General features: G+C 42.1%; 1 protein-coding gene across 3 annotated transcripts in view; it reads right to left on the bottom strand.

Annotated features, from left to right (window-relative positions):
* The window catches only part of UBE2J1 (ubiquitin conjugating enzyme E2 J1), a 43,043-nt gene that overhangs the window by 14,360 nt on the left and 2,030 nt on the right, over positions 1–26,653 (bottom strand). The window contains exons 2-7 of one of the 3 annotated variants that reach the window (XM_040599044.1): positions 24,224–24,326; positions 22,552–22,634; positions 5,168–5,241; positions 3,230–3,361; positions 1,946–2,030; positions 401–506 (exon numbers count right to left, since the gene is read on the bottom strand). In XM_040599044.1, coding sequence (XP_040454978.1) covers positions 401–506; positions 1,946–2,030; positions 3,230–3,361; positions 5,168–5,227 — 383 coding nt within the window. In that variant the 5' untranslated portion in view covers positions 5,228–5,241; positions 22,552–22,634; positions 24,224–24,326. Of the gene's footprint in view, positions 1–400; positions 507–1,945; positions 2,031–3,229; positions 3,362–5,167; positions 5,242–12,758; positions 13,138–17,954; positions 18,152–22,551; positions 22,635–24,223; positions 24,327–26,653 lie in introns of those variants that run through there. The other 2 variants (XM_040599045.1, XM_040599043.1) reach the window with 2 other exon arrangements.

Below are 26,653 nucleotides of genomic sequence, written 5' to 3'. Positions count from 1 at the left end.
CAGATTTTTTTGCCATTGTTCCATTATTATTATTTACTTAAGGGAAATGATACATCATTGTTTTGGTTGTTTTCTCCCCCACCAACACTGACTATCAATTCCATCACACTGATTTTCTCTCCACACTGCAATTACTACTGTATCACAACACTAATTACATCTCTAAGCCTGAATTTCAGACAAACCTCTGAACTGACCACACAGTGCTGGAAGAACCACAGCCCTCTCAAATTATTTTGTTTAACCCTAAGTTCCGAGTTTGCACAATGTTCAGGAAAAAAAAAAAAATATATATATATATACACACAAGGCACAGACCTTTCTGTTATAATTGGAATAAATGCAAGAGAACAGACTGAGGCAATATATATTTGTACTTACAGTAACAAACAGTGCTTACTTTTTAGCAAGAGCTCTTCTTTCTTCTGGTGTATAATCTAGAGATCCTATTGCTCCTTCACCTTTGGTTGGCATAAATCCAATAATGGCTAGTAAAGCTGTTCTTACTAAAATGGGAAAACAAATACAAACAAGGTTGCAGAAACAACTGCTATGTTATCTCACTCTACACTCAGCATAGAAAAGCTGCAGTTCTGCCTGAGAAACTTCATTTTGTCTAAAGGAGTAGTCCGAATTTCATACAAGCAGCACAGGGTTTTTTGCTACACAGCAAGGCTTTCTTAAATTTTTAATAATTATAATTATAAACTTCACATTATAAACGAAAGGTAAGGCCTCACTATTCCATCAGTCAACACAGAGAAGAAAAGCTAAGTTGTTACAAAAATGTTGCATCAATATAAAAGTTACAGTTCAAGACTTTAAAAATGGGTTCTGAAGTAAAAAAAGTAAGGTAGAATTAACATAAAGGGGGAGGGGGGAAGAAGAGGATTCATAACATCGTCTTCTTTCTGTGCATGCTTTCTATTAGACACAAATTCTGCAATCTAGTGCACACAATCTCAGAGGTTTTCTTTTATGTAGAATTTGTTTCTTTTATGTCATCGTGTTGGGGAAGAAGCTCACAAACACTAACAGCAAATAACAGAACTGCCATCTAAAACATTATTTTAGACAACATCTACCCTTCGATTTTGTTTTACATAGTCATGAAATTTAAGAATTCAAGACACTTTGCTAGTAGATTTGGTATATAAATATCACATGAAGATAACTACCACAAAATAGAGATAGGATATTTACACCTCCTACTCAGAAGACAGTATTTACTACTCAAAAAAAAAACCAAAAAACCAAGACACTACCAAAGTTGAAGCGGTCTGTTATAACACTCCTAAGATCTTATGTACATATTTTATAACTGCAACTGATATTGAAAGAGATAATTGTTGCACTGTACTCAACAAAACTAAAATTATATAAACACAGAAATATTGCCTTAGATTGTCTGTGGCAACTCTCAATTTTTGCGATAATGAAACTTTAAAAAAACCCGTAGAAAACATTCAGTTATTGTGAACTTGGACCACTTGGACCAAGTCTTTCCTCTTGAGTGTTCAGAAGTACAGCATCACAATTAAAAGCTGATCGCACTCCGCTCTATCAATATTCAAGCTGGTTTTAATTATACAAAAACAGGGTAAAGTAACAGGATTTAAAGTATTTTCATAAGAACAATTTAAAAAAAAACAACACAAAAACAAATAATATTTTAAGTAGTCTGCAAATTCTTAATGCTTGTGCATCCACTAAGAGCCTACCATCAGCCCTCAGTTTCTCAACCATTTCACCCAGTATTTATTTACTTATTCTCAAATCTTCCTATGTTGTTCTTTCATAACTTTACATTTCTCAAGTTCTCCTATACTTTTACTCCCTCTGTCTCCTTTTTCACTATAAATATTCCTTGTGAGATTATTTTCTTTTCAGTTTAAAGATTTAGTTGCTTCGTGGGGGGAACATTTTCCAAATAACTGTTACTTACTACTCCATGAAGGCTGCCATGTTTCAGGATGATGGCCCGAGATGCTTAAACAAATTTTCTTCCCCACTTCAAACCTGCCATTGGCCTTCAAAGGAAGAAGAAAGGTATAGTAAAACATGCTGGAAGTTAACTCTTGGGTTTTACTAAAAGTTGTAAAAAACATGATCAAACAAATCTATATGCAAACAACACTTGATAATTACATTACTGCCAACCTCACAAAATTGGCATTCAGCTTTCTGAAAAAAAAGAATCATAGAATGGCTTGGGTTGGAAGGGACCTTAAAGATCATCTAGTTTCAACTCCCTTGCCACGTGCAGGGACACCTTCCACCTTCCACCAGACCAGGTTGCTCCAAGCCCCATCCAGCCTGGCCCTGAGCACTCCCAGGGATGGGGCATCCACAGCTGCTCTGGGCTGCCCGTGCCAGTGTCTCACCACCCTTGTAGTGAAGAATTCCTTCCTAGCATCTAATCTAAAGCCACCCTCTTTCAGTTTAAAGCCATTACCCCTTGTCCCACCACTACATGCCCTTGTAAAAAGTCCCCCCCTGCTTTCTCGGAGACCCCCTTTAGGTACTGGAAGGCTGCTACGAGGTCTCCCTGGAGCCTTCTTTTCTCCAGGCTGAACAACCCCAACTCTCTCAGCTTGTCTTCACAGGAGAGGTGCTCCAGCCCTCTGATCATCTTCGTGACCCTCCTCTGGACTCACTCCAACAGGTCCATGTCCTTCTTACGTTGGGAGCTCCAGAGCTGAATGCAGTATTTTAGGTGGAGTCTCACAAGAGTGGAGTAGAGGAAGAGTCCCTCAGCCATCTGCCTCTATTCATGCATGAAGAAACCCTTAATTGATACCTCACATGTTCCAGTGTGACACAGTGGCTTGCCTGTTGCTCCTGTAACCCACACACCACATATAGAGAGCCTGAAAAGCTATAGCTCTATGTAACTATGCACAAATGTGTGCCTTTGCCCCAAACCATAGGTCTGCCTTCCGACATGTGACCAATGTCTCCAACGGAAACCAAGAGAGCCCATGGAGAGAAGGTTAAGCAATCATATCAGCAATGTGATGACTCCTGGAGTAAAATTTCATATATTAGGTGCAAAGCTTCATTAATTACAGAATACCAAAGTCACTTCTGGTCTTAAATCAGCAGCAGTAACTGTACTATGCCACCTCTCTTACCAAAATTATAATAATTTAAATGCCAAGAATATTTCTCAGACATCTACATTTCAATTGATGATGTAAAAAGGAAAAAAACTGGTAAACATGCTTACCGTCAGCAAAATAATGCTGGGTGGTTTCATGGGATATTCAGGTGGTAGTACTATTCGCCCGTGATAAATCCCTCCATCGAAATCTGAATCCGGAGGGCCTCTAACAGTAAAATGCCATTCAAAAAGATTATCCTAAAATGCCCCCATCAAAGGGAGATTGAAAAAAAAAAGGGAAAAGTGCGTCAAAGTAGTAAACAACTAAAAACAATTTTCTTGACCAAGGACAGTCCACAGCAGAAATTTTAAGAAGTCAAAATCAAATGAAAAGTAAGATAATCAACACAGCACTAAGATTCCGGTTAAAAGGATAAAATATTATAGCTTTCCGGTATTTTTCTTACACAACAGCTTTTTTTGAAACCCTCAAATTTATTATGCAAAACTCTTGTCATAACTGATACAACTAGATACCCAACTAGATACAAATTAATACCCAACTAGATACAACTTAATACCCAACACATGGAAAACTGTCTTTGCCCCAGTGAATCATTTCTGGAGAACCGAAGGGAGACCCAGCCCAAAAAAGAGTATTAATGACAGCATCCTCAAAGCCCCTTCCATGACCAAGTCAACACAGGGACTTGACACACACCCCAGAGAAATCCCATCCTCTTTTGCTCCTCCATAAACAAATTTTAAACAGCTACTGTGCCTTACTGCACAACAGGTACACTTTCCAATTTGGAAAACTATTTTCAATGGACATGTACATAACTTCTCTTCAAGCATTATTTCTTCAGGGTTCTGCATTTGGCTTTGTGTATCAGATCTCACAGTGCCCGCAACTCCCTGAATATTTACAAGCAGAACAACTCCTACTATTAATACAGGAGTCCAAATGAGGTTTGCTGTCAGTAAACAAGATCTCTCAACTAATGCTGAACACTGGTATCAGAGGGCTGTGACAACCTAGTTACAATTTTTTCAAGGATGGGAGGTAACTGGCAACACTTCCAGCATTTCTGTTCATTTGCCACTGTTCTCTTCCCGGCAAGTCACTGTTCTAACCCAGAAATAAGATCTTCATGTAAGTTACAAGTAATAGCATGAATTAATCCTTACATTTCACCACAGGAAGGGGAAACACAAGGTACTAGTTGCTAATAACATGTATTTCATAGTACCTAGGAACACACTATTTTCTGCATGTTAGGTGCACTACATATTTCTGTGAACAGCTAAATCAACCCCCTGAACAGAATACCACAGAACATTGCCTTTTTTACTATTCCAGTGAAATCAGAAGGTGTTTCTGTTTAAGCTTCTAACCACCAGAACTTCACTGCCCTATTAGCCCAAAAACTTCACTGGGCATTTAGAAGACCTCAAGAAGCTACTATTTAAGCAAAATCTAAACATTCTCTCTTACAACGCACCCAGAATTGCACCCATTTACATTTTTCACAGGTTGGTTTGTATGCAAAGTAGTGAACCCTCATAGATCACCTAGGCTTAAGAATTTTGTTGAACAACTCAGCAACCGAGCCAGATGTCAGGTTTGGGTGTTGTCTTAGTTTCCACTGGGATAGAGTTAATTTTCTTCTTAGTAGCTAGTACAATGTTGTGGTTTGGTGTACACCACGACAGGTGTAAAAAGCTTAACTTAAACAGAATGCATTTATGTATTCTCAGGAAGCAGGACTGGGGGAATAAACATACTATATCTGTGCAACAAAATTACTCCGGTCCAACGTAAAACGGGTATTAATGTATTTTCACTAACAACCTGGAACTACAATACCATTAAAGTGGAATTCTGCTGTTGATTTCCATCATAGGAAAAAAAGAACTGAATCAATTGATTTAAAATTTTAAATGTTCTGCTAGCATCTAAATAGGTACGTTTTAAATATATATGCACATAGAGAACTTAGAAAGCGTGTATATATAACACAGCCTAATTACAAGTTCTTGCAAACATACAGAGAAACAAACCTCCAAAGGCTGTGCGTGATAATGATCTGTAGGATCCTTCAGTTCTGCAGCCTCTTTCATCAAACGTTTGACAGCTGAAAAAGAGAAAGTGTAAGACATGAAAATAAAGAAAAAAATTAATACACATCACATACAAAAATAGATAAATATTTCTTGAACAGCTCCTTTCAGCTAATGTTTTTCAGCACACCCCAGCTTCTTCACTGGAGTTAATAATCCAAGACACAATATAAATTACTCATGCTGAATAAACCTTAAATGACTTATACAAGCAAAGTTATGAAAAATAGGTTGCATGGCCACAGACTTTCTCAACACTGAACAATGGGACTGAAGTAGTTTTAAATTAATAATTGCACCAAACACATAAGGAAAAACATAGGTGCCATTAACAGAGTTTCAGACTTTAAATACAAGATGTACAAGACTTACAACCTCAACACCTTTATCATAAAGGACATCACGTGCATCTTTTAACAACTGCTGAAAAGCTTTGTCCTGACACCTCCCATGACTGTTACATGACTACTCCCTTAACTATTCCAAAGAAGGTCACAGTAAAGTTTGGGAGAAATCAACGTAGCAATAATACAAGGAGATAAAAGTTTTATACTAGATCTGAAAAAAACATATGCCCAGCCAGAAAAATTCACCCAGGGCCTTTGCAGTTTGAACCTGCTACTGAGTGTAGACACACAGGTATTTTCCTATCTTAAATTCAGGATAGACATTAGTTACCCTCTCCAATCTTCTACTTCGGAACCACCAGCACAATCTGTATTTTCTGCGCCTCCCTTTTCCTTCCCCTCCAATAAGTTCTGATACACCACTTGTCCTGTCAGATGCCCTCATGTGCATAATGCATAAATGCCTAACAAAGAACTCAGCCAAACCAAAGAGCAGACCTAAACATAAAAAGTAAGAACTACAGACAAGAAATTAAAGAATGCCATCTCATTAATAAGGTTAGGTAGGAAGTTCTTACTCCCTCCTTACTTACTGGAAAAAGTTCAAATACCAGTTACCTCTTTAAGTAATTACATAGGAGCAGGATCCTATAATCCACCCTCCACATTCAGTTCAAACCACAGAAGTCCCTCCCACTCATGTAATTATCTAAAGGAGAAACACTACCCAAATCCCCTTACATGTAAACATAAAGACATGGTGAAAGTGAACTGTAGTTCCTTGATTTACAAAGCCTGACATCACCACCTGACTGTAGGCTGTGTAGAACACTCAGACTCCAGGGCTTTACTCACTCTCATGACACTGTGAGGGAAGCTACTCTAACCTTCCTGCAGAGGAATTTTGATTTCAATCTACTGTGAAAAGTTCTTTTCCTCCTTCACGCTTCTTGACAGCTATAAACAACAGCTCAAAGTTTGAGAATGTCACTTCTTACAACGGAAAAAGCAAACAGACTGTGGAAATTTGCTGTTGCCTGTTGTCCCAATTCTGCTGCTGCCAGGGGGAGGTGTCAGCATCCCGCCTCTGCTGAAAAAGTTTATCTCTTTCATCTGCATTAAGGTTTACCAGTTCATTAACGAGGAATAATAAGAAAACCAGCCTGGACCAGAAAAATCTTCAGACCCAGCACTGCTTCATAGCCAACAAGCCTGGATTCTTGCCTTCAGAAGAGTGGCATGCACCAGGATGAGCTAATTCAGGAGCAAACACCTCACAAAGCAGAAGGGTAACTATAACAAAACTGAGAACATATACAATGAAACCTAACAAAGCCAGAATAGTCACGGACGAGGCAGACAACTCTGTTACCAGGATTTCCCAGATGAGGGACCAACAGAAAAGAAATACAGTCCCCCTATATCAGCATTACATGCAATTACTCATATTAACTGAGGGAAAGCTAACCATTAGAGAGGGAAAAAAAATTTCAAGACCATTCCGTGTAAGTCTGCCGACACTCAGAGAAAGGCCTGTACCCAGCGTACCAGCCTAAAACTGGGAGTGGAATCACTGGTAATGCACACTTGCGCCTTGGATTTGTCCCAGAAGGAACAGCCTTTTACAGCTTCAGCTCCATGGCTGTACCCTGGGTGCTGGCATGCAGGAACAGAGAAACCACAGGTTTGTACTGAGAAGTAACAGAGACAGCAGCCAGGTGGGGAAAGCAAGCAGGTGGGCTCCTGTTAAGTAGAATTTGAAACAGAAGCAAATTAAAGCATGGGGGTTTAACATATTTTTGTATTTAATTAACAGTGACGCTGTATGTATTTTCTCATAGCATTATTTTACTATCAAGGAGCCAGAATACAGATATTTTAAGAAGCCAGCATAAAATACACTGAAAGAATATGAAATTTTGTTCCACTCTTAGAGCATAAAATACAGCAAAATATACAACTTCACTTTTGTATACCATAGTGATAATTTGCTTATAATCAAGTTTTCAGTATTAAGCAACCTAGGTTACCTTAAGAAAAAGCAGCACAAGCATATGAAGAAAGGCTGAGAAAAAGCAGCACATTATGAAGAAGGGCTGAGAGCTGGGGCTGTTCAGCCTGAAGAAATGAAGGTTCTGAGGAGACCTGTTGTGGCCTTTCAATACTTACAATGGGCTTATAAGACAGACCAAGTCAGAAGTTTTACCACAGTCTGTAGTGATAGGACAAGGGTCAATTTTTTATTTTTTTTTTTAACTGAAAGAATAGGTTTACATTGGACATAAAGAAGAAATTCCTTATGATGAGCATAGTAAAACACTGGAACAGGTTTCCCATAGAAGCTGTGGATGCCCCATCCCTGGAAGTGTTCACAGGTAGTTGGACAGGCCTCAGAGCAACCTGGTGTAGCGGAAGGTGTCCTTGCCCATGGCAGGAAGGTCGGACTAGCTAAGCTTTAAAGGTCCCTTCCAGCTGTCCTGGTTTTGGCTGAGATTGAGTTAACTTTCTTTTTAGTAGCTGGTACAGTGCCGTGTTTTGGATTTGGTGCGAAAATAATGTTGATAACATACTAATGTTTTTAGTTGTTACCAAGTAAAGTTTATACTAAGCCAAGGACTCTTCAGTTCCCTACGCCCTACCAGCAAGAAATCTGGATGGACACAAGGAATTGGGAGGGGACAGAGTCAGGACAGCCGACACAAACTAGCCAAAGGGATACTCCATACCACACACTGTCACGTTCAGTATATAAAGCTGGAGGAAGAAGGAAGGGGAAGACATTTGGGGTTACAGTGTTCGTCTTCCCAGTAATGCAGACAGAGCCCGGCTTTCCTGGGGATGGCTGAACACCTGCCTGCCGAGGGGAAGTGGTCAATGCCTTGTTTTGCTTTGCTTGTGTGCACAGCTTCTGGCCTACCTATTAAACTGTCTTTACCTCAACCCATGAGTTTTCTCACTTTTCCGATTCTCTCCCCCATCCTGACGTGGCAGGGAAGGGAGTGAGCGAGCGGCTGTGCGGGGCTTAGTTGCTGGCCAGGGTTAAACCACGACACCAACCCAAACCATTCTGTGCTTCTATTTCCACATTGGTGAAAAATGCCAACTGACAGACCGCAAAGAACAGCCTGGACTGATAAAGGTTCGTTCTGAGAATGTGTGATCCAGCGGCAAAAACGTTAAACTGTTTCTTCTTTAAGCACAGCTGCAGTATTCACAAAAACAGCCACTCCTTTGGCTACCGAAAAACGCGACAAAAGAAACAAACGTAATTCACAGTCTGCCTGCAACAAGTACAGGACATTCTTATCCAAACTTCATTACAAAGAGTTTTGATGCAAAATATGGTATTTCAACCCACTTAAAATCACACTGAGTCATCTGAGTAAATGTCTGGCAATGGCACTTTTGAAAAATGAGAACAGTTGGGGCCATTCAAAATAAAGAATTGCAAACTGTCAATAAAGTCAAAATGTACCACAAATTCAACCAAAAAAAAGAGACACATTCAGTTTGTTGAAGACAAGTTTTAGATACAAAATAACAAAGGTATTTTTTAACATGGCATGACTGTCAGCATGAAAAATAACAATGCTTTCACAGGTATACTCTGCAACAATTTATCATAATGTTCACTGAAATTAAATACTGAGGACATTAAGTTTCTGGGCTAACTCTAGAGAGCAAAAGAGAGTTCCCACCCTGGCAGGAGCCGCAGGAGCTCTCCACTGCTCCGGGGAGGAAAGGAAAGAGAGAGTGCTATGGGCCAGAGGCTCTGCCTGACAATTGCCTCCTGTATTGCACCAAACTCATAGAATTTTTCTGAAAAGCAAAACCACAGATGCTAAAAACCTGATGATCAAACTGAAAGCTTGCTTTAGAATTGAGCAGCAGCAGAATAACACAATAAGCAAAATTTGTATAATCTATGCATATAAGATTTGTAGATTCACTTCTGTCAAAAACCATCCTGGTCAAATCCTACTTTTTATTAACATTTATGTTAAGCTATCCTGAACTTTCTGTTCAGCCCAACTGCTTCTCGTGGATACATCTTGAAGTCACATTCCAGTACTCCTGCTATCACACCCAACTAGATTAGTCTGCACCTGGTGACTGGAAAATCCTTCTGTACACAGAAAATACAAGTGATCAGTCTTCATAAATGTCAATATTACTGCTTAAAGAGACAAGATTTGAACATCGGTGGTGTTCTCTTACTGAAATATTACACCTTTGTTTAAAAAAAAAACAACAAATCACTTATTGTGAAAATAAAAATAGTCTTAAAATAAAGCAATTGTATTTAGCCTTACAGAGCTCTGTTAGTAGTCTTCTGAATTTAATAAGGAATAACTTCAGTTCATTTTTACATTATCAGTGAACAGTAAACGTTGCAATCAAATGAGCTGATCAAGGCTACATTAACGTTAACATAACACACAACATTGCAACAGGATTTATTCCAGCATAATGAAGTTGTGTACTTTTGCTCACTGGAAGTTCTGAAAATCTGATACAAGTTCCAGCTCTCTCCAACACTCAAAACCCCAAACCCCAGAAACCATATTACAAGCCTCCTAAAGATCTGCTGCAACTTATCTACAAAATGCAATGGTACTCGGGTACAAGAGCTCAACAGGAGAAACAGACCCAGGGGAGACGAGCAGTAGTGGTGAGGTGGGTGACATTGTAATCAAAATCACATTTGGAAGCACGGGGAGGGTGAGGTCACAGTTCAGCAAGGCTCAGCCCCTTGTACTTTCTCACATGAAGAGACAGCATTTTCTGCACGTAAGGATGATTGTGGCATCACCAGTGAAACAAATTCATATTTAAGTGATACGGGATGTGCATGACAGTATCTTCCTCAAATGGATAGCAACCATTTCATTCTACCAAATTTCAGTTCTTCTGTTTGAGAAAAAGAAAGCACATTAAAAAAACCACAACCAAACAACTCACAAACAACCAAAGGAACGCAAAACAGCTGGTATAAAGCTAGAGATCCCTAATTTTTCAAGTTGACTTACCTGATCTGGAAAAAAAAAGGAATAAAACAACCTGATAGCTTTTACTGCTTTAGCAAATGCTTGCTGCTTTTGGGTTTTTTTTAATGGCTTCTATTTTTTTCCCCTTCATTTTAAGTAAGATTAAGAGGTCCACTCAGAAGAAATACAGAAAAAGTAATACTTTTTTCGCATGGCTCTGCTGACCAAGGCAGCATAAGTAAGGATGCAATTTATTTATTGAATCCAGTTTTTCCAATGGATTAGTAAAACTCTTCTAAAGTTTCTCTGGGATGAAGGGGTTTATAACTACTCAACCCACTTCAGCTATCAGCAAAATACAAGACATCTTTGTTACATGTTTGTCCGCTAATGATGCTATCTACAACTAGGAAAAATATTACACACTAATACTAGAAAAACAAAAAAATTGAAATCAAATAATCAATTTTAGACAAGCATCAAGGCCCTTCAATTAGATGATGCATATGTCATGGATGACATTTTGGGAAACTTTTATTAAATCAAGCTGGCTTTGGTTTTTGCCCCTCCACTTAATACCTGACCACTGAGCCAAGAGTGCCTGACCCATGGCTGGTGTAACCACCAAGTGCACAGTGTCACCTGCTGAACCACCACCACCAGTCCTCACTGCAGCCCAAAGCACCCAGGTATCCGTTCACTCAAACTGCCTGTATTTGCATTTGAAAGAAAATTCCATTTACTTTTAAATTTCACATAAGGGAAAGAAAAAAACAGTGAATCACAGTCAGTCAGTAGTTCAACTGCACAAAGACAGGATCATGCAATTTAAAAAAAGTCAGGATTACATTTACGTGTAAAGTAAGACTTCCTGTAAAATGACAACACTCAATGAGCTTTGACATTTTAAGTAAAAAAAATATCATGTTAAATGTGGTCACTAAAGCATGCAAGAAAACATTTAAAACAAAAAGTCATAGCAGACTGGAGACTTATGAAATACTTTTACTACAGGTTTTTGATATGGAGAATGGTATTTTTTTAATTAGTGTTGTACTCTAGAGAATGGTTTATTAAATCTAAACATACAGAGACTCTAACAGGCTCACAGCAACCTGCACAGTGTCACTGGGTAATTGTGTGTCACCTACTCCATTGTGGATGTGTTCTTCCTGGACAGCTTAGAACCTGTGAATGATATATGACCATTAGAGAATTAAAAGCAATAACAGGGGAGGGAAAGCGGGCTTGACACAAAAGTGCCCTGAAATATAAATTACAATCCTTTTGCAGAACAGCGTGTCAAATAGTATCTACTTTAGAAATAAACCCACATTACCACTTTCAAGTGCCCTCCACATTACTAATGCTTATCTCCTGTACCATGCCGTGAGTTTATTGGTTTTGCCCCCACTTCTTAACCCTTGTGAGTCCACTTCTGTCTTTAAACAGATTTTTCAGTTCCTGTATATATTTTTGTATGTAATTTCACAAAAATGTAACTATAATGTCAGAAAAATCTGTGTAGCAGTTTACAGTCACTTAATTTTTAATCAAGATCACATTTAAGTTTTATTAGGACAGAGATACCTGATCTTTCTTCATTTAAAAAAAAAAAAAAAAAAAAAAAAGACACACATCTCAGTTGCATCCATACGGAATAAAATCCCTGGAAGACAGATGAGACTTCCAGTCGGGCAAGCCCTTAAAGCACTAATGAGGAGAACATACTACATACCCTGCTTCTTTAAAACTCTTTTCCAAAGTGTTCCCTACTGCCTCTGTCTATGATGGGAAGTGGACTACACAAACCTTAGCTCTGACAACTCAGCAACAGAAGTATGTAGAAACAGGCATACCAGCAACACACCATGCAAAGACTTTGATTTTTCAGTCTTCTAGAACTAGAAAACCAGCAGTGGAAGCAACCATAACACTGACGATTCCTTCCATACTACCAGTGACCACCTTATCAAACCTACACCACCAGAGCTAGAGGAACGGGCATAATGAAGAGTCGTCAAAACTTCAAACTCAGGTGAACAGCACCACCATTTTAAAGTTCTCTCCACCGAAATCTACTGTAGTTTCAACATTATTCTAAACATCATCATCTGTGGAACACTGTTTCTCCATACTATAGAATCACATTTCTTTGTCTAAGTAAAAGCAAATGAAGATAACGAGGTTGCTCACCATTCACTGCCTCGGTGATGTTCTTCACTAGTCAAGTTCCAATTTTATGCCGATCTCAAGTAACAAGACAAAATAATTGTTCTTACAAAACTGAAATGTGCCATTGCAGAAATGTAACAACTGTCTGGGGCAGCCATATGTTCCCACACTGCTTTTCTTTCAGAATTTGGTTTGGCAGTTCCTTTGACTTCTGGTACAAAACAAATGGAAACACCATTTATCAAGAGACAGGCCAGCTGCTTTCCATCTTCAGGGTCCCAGATACATCCTTTTCCATGACCCACAAGCCTCCTGAATAGCTGCTTTACAACTTCATAGCCTCACATAAATCCTTTTGCAAGACCCACAAGCCTCTTATGCTCACATAAAGTATTGACAACTGTAAAAAAAGAATACTTTTAATTAGTCTAGTCTCTCTTTCTGTTCACCCCCAGAAAGGACAGACCTTTAGTCCTCATTTCCCTCAGAGCAGCAGGAAGTACAGTACTCTTCCCGTAAGTATAATTCAAGACAACTGTTCAGTCAACACAAAGGGAGATAAAACTTATCAAATTAAGGTCCTTGTTGAATGTACTAAGATCAAACACTGTCTTCAGCCTTAATAAATCCGTTAACGTCCATTCAACTTCTTAGTTTTAAAACATTCTATCTTTATTTCATACATGGAAGGTACTAAGCAGCACAATACCTACTGGCCATTTTCTACTACCTGGTCTTAATTAACAAAGAACTGATGCGTGTTTGTTGACAAGGAACACTTCTTACTTGTAAAAAGTGGAGAAAAAAGTACAGTTTGTAGGAAAAGCAGTAAATGTGTTGAAGATGACAGCTAAGAAGATCACTATCTCAGCACGTTACGTTCCTTGTGTGTCCAAGATCCAAAAGCCCTGTCTCTGGGCAGCAAATGCAGGACACGCACCGTGACTCCCTCCGCCTGCTCTCCTCAGCCATCCAGGGCCCTCACTAGCCAATTCTAGATGAGGCGGCCTGCTGAAAACAAACAAAAAGCTGCCCAAAACAAAACGAGTACTATTGTTTGTGGGCCATATGCAAGTCACTGTAAGTAGCCGTTCACAATTCTTCAAGTGTGTCTGTGTTAAATACCTGCTCAGAAGACTGGTAACATCCTACATGAAAGAGGGAGACTGTCACTACAAAAACAGTGACTGCAAGATCTGGTGTCTGATCTTGCAGTGGGCTAAGGGTCACAGCTCTTGGAAAAAAAGGAAAGAGATTATTCCAAGTAGCTGTGTTATAAATTTTAGAAAATAGGGATGTTCCCGCAGCATGAAGAGGATGAAATCTGTGCTTTAGTCAGCTGAGCTTTAATATTGATGGGAGAGGTTTATCAGCCATATGGTAGCAGGCTGATATACAGTGACTAATCCATTTTGAAATCCTAAGACAGAAAATAGCTTGCCCTTTTACAGGTGCCAAAAATAGACATAAAACGTGAAGCAACATCTTAAAAGGCTTTGCTTTATTGAAGCAATACAAAGAAGCCTGAAGTGTGGAGTGTGAAATTTCTTCCCTTCCAAAATTAATGGTCTTTTGAGAAAGGAAAAGAAATAATGTTCAAAGATGGTGTGAGGAGACAGCTTCAGGTGAACGCCTCCATACCTCCTTGCCCTTATAGAGGGTAACTGACAGGAGCCAGCAGCAGCTCAGCACACCACCCTCACCAAGTCCAGACCTTGGTGTACCTGCGGTAAACAGGGACCTGCCAAAGCACCAGCTGCACTGCTTCTCATCAACAGAGACACTATTCCCCTGCATACTACTTGTTTCACGTGGAGGGGAGTTACCATCTTTCAGCGACGTTGGGATGAATTAACATTAGCTAGAGAAACTGGGAAAAGGAAGAAGATTAATATATTGACTAGGAACAATTAGCAGCAGCACAAAGTTGTGTAGCAATATAGCTCTTCATGCAGTCTATTTTAAAGCACACAAAAAGAAAGGCACTAAGAGCCTAATCGATCCTCGTTCATTAATCTGGCCTAGCACACCTACTCACAGAAGAATGATTCCATGTAGCCATGTATAACCATAGAAGAACTTCGGTTCCTGTCCTACCTCTACAGCAGAATTAATTAAAAGGCTTAAAAGGAAGATCAAAGCACGGGTTTCTTGAACAAAATTTTCCTACTTAAAATGTGTTTTCCTCTACAATATTTCTGACAAAGCCTACTATATTTATTATATATATATTATATATAATCATTAAAATAACTTACACTAAAACCGTAAGCAGTATTTACCTTCTTTAAAACTACTGAGAAGACAGATGTCACCATCTGCAATCAGAGTTTGCTCAAGTCCAAAACCAGATTTGATAGAAACATAGAATTAAGTTGGAAAAGACCTTTAAGATCATCAAGTCCAACTGCTAACCTAACACTGCCAAGGCCACCACTAAACCGTGGCCCTAACCACACCTATGCATTTTTTAAACACTTCCAAGGATGGTGATTCCACCACTTCCCCAGGCAGCCTGTTCCAATGTTTCAACACCCTTTCAGTGAAGATATTTTCCATAATATCCTATCTAAAACTCTCCTAGCACAACTTGAGGCCATTTCCTCTTGTCCTATCACTTGTCATCTGGGAGAAGAGACCGACCCCCACCTGCCTACACCCTCCTTTCAGGCAGCTGTAGAGAGCGATAAGGTCTCCCCTCAGCCTCCTTCCCTCCAGGCTAAACACCCCCAGTTCCCTCAGCTGCTGCTCATCAGACTTGTGCTCCAGACCCTTCCCCAGCCCCGTTGCCCTGCTCTGGACACGCTCCAGCACCTCAGCATCTTTCTTACAGCAAGGGGCCCAAAACTGAACACAGTATTTGAGGTGCTGCCAGGAGACTTCAACAGGAGAAGCCTCTTCTGCAGGCACAAAACGATTACTTTTTTTCACTCTCTCAAGATAGCACATTCCAAATCCCTAAAGCTGACCAGGACTTAAAGGTTAGCAGCTTGGTTCTTCCTCTATTCAAGTCAGAGCAACAAGAACAGGCACAAGGACATCTACTGGTTCTAAAGCCTTAGAGGGCTCAGTCACCAAAATAAACACTTCAGTCCACAGATGATAAACCATCTGAAACAGGAAACATGATAGATTTGATTTTATGTCTTTTGGTGCATTCATGTCAATTAAAACCACTGCAACATGAGAACGCTCTACATGTCCATCTTAAGCCTTCAGCTGAATGGCAAGTGTAAGGTACCATCGTTAAACTGCACATGCAACTCTAACAAGATAGGAATTGTAAAACACAAAAATATTAAATAATCACATATGCTTATCTACCTGATTAGCAAGAGAAGTGCCAGACTAAAGATAATGGCTATACACAGCCAACTAAATCTAATGGACAACAACTGTTGAAGAAACAGTATTTTTTTTTATTTATTCAATAGCTTTTCATCCATCTTTTTTAATCAAAGATGTCACATATATTAAGCGGCTATTGAAATGAGTGGTTTAAATCATCTTACAGAGATTTTTAAAGTGATTTAAATCATTTATAGACTTTCAGCATCCATATGGAAAGAAATAATTTATTACATTAATATGCTATAGAGCAAGTTTAATTTGGGAAAGCAATATTGACCCACTGTATGAACTGTTCATCTTTGCCAAATAAGGTTCATTTTACTATGGAATAGCACAGGTACTAAAAATCAGTTCCTGTAAAGGAACTTGTTTTCTCTTGAAAACAAGGGGGACTAGTAACAACAGAGGGGAAGAACATTTCTAATTAAGCCACAAGTATTTGCCCTCCACACCCAGATCCCAGGAGGCTGTCATAAAGCACACCACCACTATTTCCAATGACGTGGCAAACCATAACTAGTGAGCACGTTTGTGTGACTTTGTAAATTCACATATGTAACATATCTGGCATATCTCAGAAAAAAAAAAAAAAAAGGTCCTCCTTCCTGATACTTCAAACTATAACAAGTACTTCATTTGCTTTGTGATCCTTCTTACGTTTCAGTTATGCGACTTTGGTGTGAGGGCGAGGGATATAATTTAGCAATAGATCCATCATCCACATGAGGCATGTTTTGCAAATAAACCTGTCATTTACATTTGTAAGGTACAAGTCATCATAACACTCAGTTTCTCCCCACCTCCCAGGCTGGTAATAGGGCAGTATGATTAAAGAATAAAGCCACTATTCATCATAATAATAGGAAGCTGACAATACCTATTTCCCAAAACCTGATTAGAGGAAAGCTGGGGCAGAATAGCAACCAACACACAAACCCAACTGGCCCTTGCAACCTGGGGAAGAGGTTTTTGGCTCAGCAGCAGCGGCAGGCCTCCAGCTGCACGCGCAGCTCCCAGGTGAAGCCCAGCTCAGCCAGCGAGGGGCCGCTGCTCCAGCACAGCCGGACAGGAGGGTCCCCACCTGTCTCCAGTTTCCCTTCCTAGGAAGCAAGACCTTCCCTTCCAGCGCTGCTTCTCAAGATATCTCCAACATCTCGAGGCACCTCTCTCACAAAGATTTACAAGAAAGTCTAGGAGGTATAAGGCATGAATTTTAACACAGAATCCCATGAACACACGTAAATACAGCGCGTACGGTAACACTTCTATAAAACAAACTTAGGCCACCCAAGCTAAGCTATGGTTGTCCCCTCACACGCACCTACTTGGAAAGGAGGCGATACCCAGGGGAACAGGGCTCAGCCACCTGGAGAAAAAGGTACGCTTCGACGAACCAGCAAAGAAGCATGGGCACACACACACACACACCCGGGCAGCCGGGGCGTTCCCAGCGTCGCGAACCGACTGCAGCTCCAACGGAGTTCTCAACGCCACCGCGCTGCGGGCAGCGGGGACCCGGCCCGCCTCCGCCCCGGCCCCGGCGCGCAGCCGACCCGCACCCGTGGGCGTCGCCGCGGCCCCGGGCCGCCATCCCGCCTCCCCTCCGCGGCCTCGGCCCGGCCGCTGCACCTGTCCCGCCGCACCCCGGGAGGCGACAGCCGGCCCCGGCCCCCGAACCCTCCGCGAGCCGCGGCGGCCCCGAGGCGGGCACAGCCGCCCGCCCGCCTTGGCAAGCGGCGGCCTGGGCAGCCTGAGGCACGGCCGCGCCCCCCCGCCCGGCCCAGCCGCCCCCCGCCCGGCCGCGGCCTGCAGGCGAGGCCGGCGACCGCCTCCCTGGCGCCCGGCGGGGCCTACCGCGCCGCCTACCCGGGCTCTTGAGGTTGTACCGGGCCTCCATGGCAGCCGGCACCGCTCGCTCGCTCCCTCCGCAGCGTCTCCGGCAGCGGGGGCCGGGGGCGGAGGAGGAGAAAGGCCGGGCCCAGCCCAGCCCGCCTCCCCTCGCCTCGGGAAACTCCCCTGACGTGGCAGCGGCGGCAGCAGCCCCGCCGTGCCGGCGGAGGGAGGCACCTGCCGCGCCGGCACCGCCCCCGGGGCCTCGTCGTCCCCGCCCCGCGGCCCGGCCCCGCGGGGTGGCCGGCGGCAGGGCCCGCCCAAGCCGGGCAGCGCCGGAGCCCGGAGCAGGCCGCGCAGCCGGGGCGGGCGGCGGGGGCGCGGCAGGGCCGGCCGGCGGGCGGGCAGTCCGTACGGCTGTGCTGCACAAGTGGGAATTCCCAGGCCGCCCTTCCTTCCCTGTGGCAGCGTGGAGGAAGCAGCTGGTCTCCAGCAGCGATGGCTGACGCCGGGCCCCGCAGCAGAGCGGCGGCTCCGGGCGCAGGGGCTGGGAGGCGGTGCCGCAGTCTCTAGGCCGCGGCTCTGCCGTGGTGGCTGCGGCCGTGACGCTGCCCCCGCGCCCCCTCTCCCCTCAGGCTCCAACCGCAGCTGCCATGGGGTGAGGTGCCCCAAGACCTCTTGGCAAGAGTCGATTGTTTCGTAAACTGGGGGCTTAGACAAGGGGCTTCCGGGACCCCACAGATCCACCGACACCCCCCTACCCCCCCCCCCCCCCCCCAAAAAAAAAAAGACTTAACCATCCTCTCAGACTTAGCAGCATCTTGTTTGTTGGTTTTCAGGATCGCAAAAGACTGAAATGGTGTCATGACACCAACGATCGATCGTTAATTTAGGCAAGAATTAACCAGCAGGAGCTTGACTTGATGAGGAAATCACTCCATGCCGCAATGCCAGAGGAGTATTTGTTTGCACCTACAACTTTGGTTTCTCTCCCACCTCGTTACAGCCACAGTACACTTGGGATAGCACTTTTAAAAATTTATATTTAAGGAAATACATAAATTAAAGTGGTCATAATCTCTGCAGTCACTTTCCCTTTAATTCAGTACAAGCTGTAAAAGAGAAACATCTCAGCTTTTATGTGCTTGTCTTCAATAGCATAAGCTTGAAACTCATGTCTCTAGTTCATGATTTGTCCTTAATTTCAGCCATGTTTCTCTAACATTCTTTTAAATCATCTTTACAAAAATAGTTTTTTCATGTTTTGATGTCTTAGTTGTCTTTTCTTTGAACAGCAATGGAGTGCAGTTGTAAACAAAAACATTTGAGTTTTTCACCTCCTCGTGTTCTCAGAATTGCAAAACAAGGTGTTACTCTTCGCTTACCTGTTCTGTTGCACAGTAATGCTGGGGTAACAGCAATAAATCAATAAAGCAACTTTACTCCACCCTAACAAGTAGCTGAATTTTCGAAGGGGCACAGTGATGTTCCTTTTTACAGGACAAAGCACTACAAATAATGTAAAGTACAGATAATTATATATAGCAGAAAGGAAGGGATAGCATCAGACCTTGGGGTTCCCTCTTACACCAGAAGCACCCCAGGGTACATTTGATGGCCAGAAACTCTTGATGACATCTCAGCATTTCTGGCTAAAAATGGCTGATGTGACTGCTGGAGATGGTGAGCTGCAGGCACTGGTTGTCGTGCTTACAAACTGTTTTGGTTGTTCTTAGCAGGTATGTCCCACCTTTCCTCATTTGCCAGAGCCATCTTGCTGTGTGGTAGGAGAAGGCCTCTGGGACCATCTGTGACTACATCTTGCCTTTCCCCAAAGTAGGACAGCAGTATTTTGCGTTTGAAAATCTGAATTTCCATGTAAAAAGTTCTGAGATCTATTTTGATCAAAGATAATTTTTTTAATGGTATTATAATGTGAATAATGGCATGAATCAAGAAGTGATAGTTATCATGAACTACTTAAGAGTAACGTGGAGTTTGGCTTTCCCTTCTGGGCTCTGGCTTTTGACCCTGACCACACAATGTCATTTTATATAGTTCAAGGAGGAAGCACCTGCTGTTAACATGCAACTTGGGCTTTTAGCTAAAAAAAGAAATACACAGCCACTGTAACTACATGACAGCTAAGCGCTATTGAAAATAAGCTGAACAGACCTAAATTTTAAGTAACAGAAATTCACTGATAGGATGTATACATTGTCCCTATTTAAGCAAGCTACGTTGTGGCCTGGCTGGGTGCTGGGGCAATCGCCACGTGAAATTGTGTAGAGCTAGCAATACAAGACCTCTTTCATTTTGAGATGTATTATTAGTTAAAAATCAGAGCTGCAGGAGGTGAATGCTGCCAGATGAAACTGCTGATTCCTGTGAGGTAGTCAGCATATGAGGAGAAATCTGGGGATTAATTCCCAGCCCCTCATGGCAGCAGCTGCTTGGGGCAGACAAGGAGCAGGGACAGCACAGCTCTTGCACAGTCAGCGTTACACGTCCCCACCAGCAGCCTCCCTCCTCTTCCTGCCTCTGATCAAAAATGCCCTTTGGATTTGTGTTTTCATCTGCCTTTTGTTTAGACTTTTGCACAGAGAAGCCATTTTGTGCTAGAACTTGTGAGTTTTTTACAATTAACAGCCAAATATAGTAGAAAAATTGCAGTCAAATCCTACATGCTGGCAGCACTTCAGGTAGCTTGTGTATCCTGTCATACGATCTAACTTGCTGAAAAAATAAACATGCTCAGCTGAATCATATAGAAACTGAAAGTTTGCCTGAACACTGCTGCAACAAAGATTTTATTTAATACCATGCTGAATCCTTGCAGAAAGATTTCATGCAACTTCACCAAATTGGTTGTAGAACAGCAAGAATCAGTTTTGACAGCTCAAAATACTAAAAAATTGAGTGGCTTTAGTAAATGTTTTACATTGAAGTAAGGCTTCAGTTTGACAAAAAAAAAATCAGCAATAATTTCTAACTATTTTTATTTGATTTTTGGTTTCCAGGAAGATGATTTTGCTCATGTTTGTATAGCTTGGTGAAGTTGTGGTATACTGAATTTTATTTTTTATTTTTTTATGAAAACAGAGGCTCCAATACAGCCACCTAGCTTCAAAGTGAAGAAGCATATAGGCCCCTCTGTTGCAAAAAAATATTACATCTTAATTAATGACAATCATAAGGTTTGATAAAATGAATAATTCTTCAATTGCAGCCATTTCTACTGGGTAAAAAAGGCCAAATCAGAGCAAGCATATGGGCAGAATTCCACTGGACAATTGCAAACTAGGGGTACATATTTCTGAGCTGATTACCAGAGGCTCACTTTATAGCTAATGGAGAAAACCAGGAGCTTTTACACAGAGTTCATCTTGCCTCAAATAGATGTTAGCCGTAGATCCAACAAATCATGCTTTCAAAGTTCCTGGATTTCTCCATTAGTTGCAAATGGAGATTAGGCTAAGTCATCTCTGTTCAAGACCATCCTAGTTAGGTATTTTCATATGTGTGTACATATAGCTGCATCTGATATATATAGCTATCTATAACTGATACAAATGTATCGTGCATTTCCCCTCACTTGGAAAGAATTACAAACATTTCACTCGATAGACCCTCTTATTTTTAACAGTAGGACTCTACTCTTGATGAACTGACTTTAAAAGTCTGAGAGGAGAGCTCAGCAGGTAGGAATGGGAATCATGGAGTTCAGCATGCGGAGTTGGGGGGATGGACACCAAGAAGCCCCTAGCAGAAGCCCCCGAAGAGGGAGTTACTCCTGAAACCTCCCCTTTCTCTGGGCAGCAGGACACCTGTGTGACACAGGGGTTCGGGTTTTGTACTTGGGTCTGATGTATCAGCGCATATTCTTGCAGATCTCAGGGATTTAGGCTATGTGATGTGACGTTGAACTATTGTTCATTTCTCTGTGCAGGTCATATAATTGTGTGAGGTAAGGTACATTTCAGCAGTGTATATGTTAATATCTATATGCTAATATCTATATGTTAAGTGCTTATCTAAAGTCAGTTCATTTGGGTTTGTATGTTTTGTAGGCTGTCTCGTCAACTGAGTTACAAATTATTTCTTCTAGAGTTTTGAGATCACACAAGCTTATGAAAATACAATAATTATTTGCACAAAGCATCCACACCCTGCTTTCATAATTCACAAAATGTAGAGCAGTTTGCTTCATTTATAATGCTATTCTGTCAATACAGTTGACTGCAGAATTAAACTCTAATGGAATTAAAGAATCTAATATTAATATACCTATATTATGAGTGGGAACAGATATGACTCATTTGGAAGAGAAATCATTATTGCGCTCATTGGTGACTAATACAGTCTCAGCTTTTAAAATCCTTTATGTGAATTCAGACCTGGTAAATCTGGATTCAACAAGTGCACCTCCTCCTCACCGATAAAAACAAGCACGGCATTGTGTAACCAATGCCCTGTAGCAATTGCACAGATGCATGGTGCTTCTCAGGAAAGTGATTATTGTCTTTTCTTCAAGCTTAGTTCTAAAGCAACCATCTCACAAAACAGGCAGCTTTGCCAGCTGACTTTTAATTAGCATTATTTCAGAAACAGAAGAGAGAACGAAAGAAGTTACCAGATTGATGTAACTGCCCAAGCAATCAAGTGCCTGATCTGGAACATCAGTGCAATTTCTGGAACATCTTGCAGTAGTCCACACTGTGTGAAGTCAAAATAAAGGCACTTATTTATCACCCCATATTTATCACCTTTTTTTTCCCCCCTGAAGAATGGGAAGAGTCATGCCAGTCACTTGACTCACACCCTTCTGGCCTCATTGTTGTAATAGTTCAGACGGTTTCTAGTTCAGAAGAAACATGCAAAGAAAGGCACAAATCTAAGTTGCTGTTCATGACTCTGGTTCCCTGATCTAGTTACTCTGTGTTAGTAACTACAGATAACGACAGAAACTTTCTCTGATGCATATTCTTTACCATGCAAACTGCAGAGAGCACTAGATGGTTGGCGAGTAGTTGTGAACTCCTCATTAAAAATTACTTTGCTCCTGTGCCACTATTCTGGGAGAAAATACCAGGCATAGACTTTGACTCATGCAGCCAGTTTTTCATGATCCTCCCTCTCCAGAGCTTCAGGCCCCAGATTTTCTTCATGTCACTTTTTCCTTATGCGAGCTGCTCCTCATGCCCCTTCACTTTAACTTACTCCCATAAGCTTCCTTCTGGGAAGGTAGCATCTGTCTTCACAATTACACAGCAGCCAGAGGGAAAGCAGTCAGGATTACATCTGTTGGACTGCCATCAAGCAGTCTTTCCACCCCATCCATTCTGAAAACATTACTCACAACTTTAATGTGAACCTGTGGGTACCTGCTTGATACAGCTCCTACTGACTCATCAATGGGAATAAAGGATTTATGAGCAGGCTTTTAATTTAAAGCTCCTCAAAAAGTGTTTTACAATCCGTGTAAAGATGATTACAGATTACTGTGTCATTAATCAAGACATACTGAGTTATCAGGTGTCTCCACCAGCCTCCTGCAGATATCTGGGACACACAGGAGTTTCTCAGATGGTTGGTGGAAAACTAGGGGTTGACTCAACTGCACACATATAAGCATCTGATGCCATATGAGGTATCCTAAGGTACGCCAGATACCCATACAGAGCAGAAGGGTATGATATGGGATACTGGTGCCATTCTGAACAAAGCAGTAGGTGAAGGGCACGTGGAGTGCCTAGAGCACCTTCAACAACACGAGGGACCCATGGGGGCAACTGGACTAAGCCCCTAATCACAGGTCAGGGGAGCCCAGAGAGTGGCTCTGATGACCACTGTACCCACCCTCTGGCAAACTGCACTGCTCTCTGGGCTCCAGCCAACTGTATTAACCCAACCTCCACTGCCTGGCAGCAAGTCACCACCTCTGCAGTTTCAGCTGCTTGAGCTCCACAGCCCAGCCCCGCAGCCTGGGTTCGGCACTCTCAAGGGATCGCTACGCCATGAGGAAGGGCTGCACAGCAGAGCCAGGCAAGATAAGGCAGAACTAGAGATGGAGGTAGGGTTGTTGAGATGCGGTCCAGGAGAAACAGACCAATGTGCAAAGGTGTAAAATGCTGGAAGGAAAAAGCAGAGTCAAGAAGATGGCAGTTTGGTGACACTGGCCAGTCAAGACTCATCTGGTGTCTTGCAGAGGGATGTGAGCATGTTAACGCTAAGTCTAGTAGCCTACTAGTCATAGCTACCTGTATTAACCAATGAATTACTTTACAGTCCTAAATTGTGTGTACCTGCTTGCAGGTTTTTTTTGCAGGTGGTGAAAGGTGTCTAGCAAAGTGACTCACAGTGGTGCAGACTGGCAGGGGATGCAGGCTGCAGAGGAATTTTGTTATTCTGAAAGAGAGATAACAAAAGCTGAAAACAATTGTGCAATCTGGTGTTAAGTATTCAAATCAGAAACTTATAGCTTGAATTTTATGGGGACTATTAATGGTAGCAATATAAAGAGGGGAGAGAAGTGAATGAATGTCTTCCATCCTGAAGAACTTTTAAGGATGCAGTCAGTTCATGGAGCAGGAAGCTTTCATGGGAGAGGGTGCACTGAGAAAAGCAGGAAAGGCATCTAAAATCCATCAAGAGAACACTCAATTTAAAACCAGTACTTAAGCTTCTGCATAACGGGCTTTATGAAGAATTGCAGAACTTGGAATGACAACTGCTGCTTTATAGATAGAAAATGTGGGATTGAAATATGAAATGAAACTGCTGAAGGAACAGGACTGGAAACAGTGCTGAGCAAGGGGAACAGCACTGGTGGGAGCGAGTTGATTCGTGTGCCTCTGCTGCAGAGCTTGCATTCAGCATTTAGGATGTGAGACCAGACAGCACAATGAATGGCGTAACAGCAGTGAAAAGGAGTTCAAGCAGCTGCAAAGGGAGTACTGAAAGAGAAGCAATTTGTGGATCAGATCATTTGGCTCACCAGACTCAGTCTTTGGAAAGGGCACTGCAGAAAAGCAGAATATGGTTCCCCTTCTCAGTGCAGGTTTTAGAGACAAAGCTGTTGGCCCCTGGGACCTTTTGATTTGGCTCTACTGGATTTCCCAGAAGGCACACCCCTCTTCTCTCGGTATACTGCTTTGCGAAGGCAGTTGAAATAGATTGTTTCCCACAGCTCAGATGGCTCTGGCCATTATCAAAGTAGCCCCCAAATTGATATGGATACACATGATCAATAAGAAAATTCAATCAATATTCAATCAAATTCTGATTTAACCTCAGAACAAGTAGGAATTGTATCACAGGTGTCAGGTCCCTGGAATGATAACACTGCAAAATGGGTGGTGAGGCTTTTGGAAACCCTAGGAGTTCTGGTTAAAGATTTTAACTTTATTGCTAAGGATATCCACCACTCCATCCAATTAGGCAGCTTTACCAGCAGCATTAGAGGAACTCCAGCTGCAAAAAGGTACTTGCAGCATTGGGTGTGAAGGAATCTGAAAGCATTACTGGCTCCCCACCTGCTGGATGGTTGTTTTATCTGGAATAACAGAAAGCTGAGGACGGACGTGGGCAGCATTTAGCAAGGCAGCACACACTAAGTACAAGACTCGGGGTTTGCATGGCAAGGAGCAAGGAGGCAGCTCCGTTAGGAGGACCAAGAACGTGAACTTGCAGCGATGAATGGATTGCTACTAGCTGAGCAGACACCTGCCTGACATATAAACACCTAAATGCAAACATGAGTTCATCTGGGTCAGAAACTCAAGAGTGTTGGTGAGAACATGAGCATTCCCTGATGCTAGCAATCTCCAGGAAGTGACATGATCACCACAACTCATACCCCTTTTTATCGACAAGCTGAGGTTCCTCTTGGACATAGTCAGGCTATTTGCTCTCCCTGCACTCAGCAGAGGCTCCACAACATTGCTGCTCTCTTGCTTTAGAAATCCACTTCTGATTTCCAGTGTGAACACGTTCATGCCTGGTTTATACTTACATTTGTACTGACACTATCCTTTACTTCAGCAGAGTCCAGAATGGCTTTTAGTTCACACTGAGCGGGGGTAAAAACCTATCTAAGAAGGGTAAATCCTGCCGTAACAGTGAAGTCAGCTGATACTGTCCTGGAACTCCCTGCCTACTACATGGGCCTTTGAGGACCACACGGTGCAACCGATCTCACGCAGACCACCTCCACATGGTTCAATGTACATGCATGCAGCCTGTTGTGATAAGTGCATCATCTTGTCCTGGCCTGCATTTTGTGAAAGAAGGCAGCTTCGAATGGACTGTCAAATGTTCTGGCCTGCACACTAGGCCACTGTGGGTTTTTTGTCTCTCACGTCTGCACTCATTTGTGAGGTGATTTGTGAGGATCCCAACTCTCCACAATTTAGGCTAATGCATGTTTAGTTACTGGTTTGGTGTTTTGTTTGGGTTTTTTGTTGTTGCTGGTTGTTTTTTTGGTTTTTGGATTTGTTGGGTTTTTTTTCAGAAAGGATATCAATAGTTTTTTCTCTACCTTCTGGTACTCAGCAGTTCTGCAATAAATAATTCCTTCTCATCATGGCTTCTGGTATTATTAAGGAAAAGATTCAGTAGATCATATCCTCTGACAGTCTCCTGAAAATCTTTTACCTTATTAAAAACGTTAGTTTAGTCCAAGAGACATTATGACAGACTGCTGCATTAGATCTATTTTTTCCTTGGACATATCT

Source organism: Falco naumanni, chromosome 6, assembly GCF_017639655.2.
Source record: "Falco naumanni isolate bFalNau1 chromosome 6, bFalNau1.pat, whole genome shotgun sequence".
NCBI lineage: Eukaryota > Metazoa > Chordata > Aves > Falconiformes > Falconidae > Falco > Falco naumanni.
The sequence above is the reverse complement of the archived record's forward strand: the minus strand, read 5'-3'. Positions and strand labels throughout refer to the sequence as shown.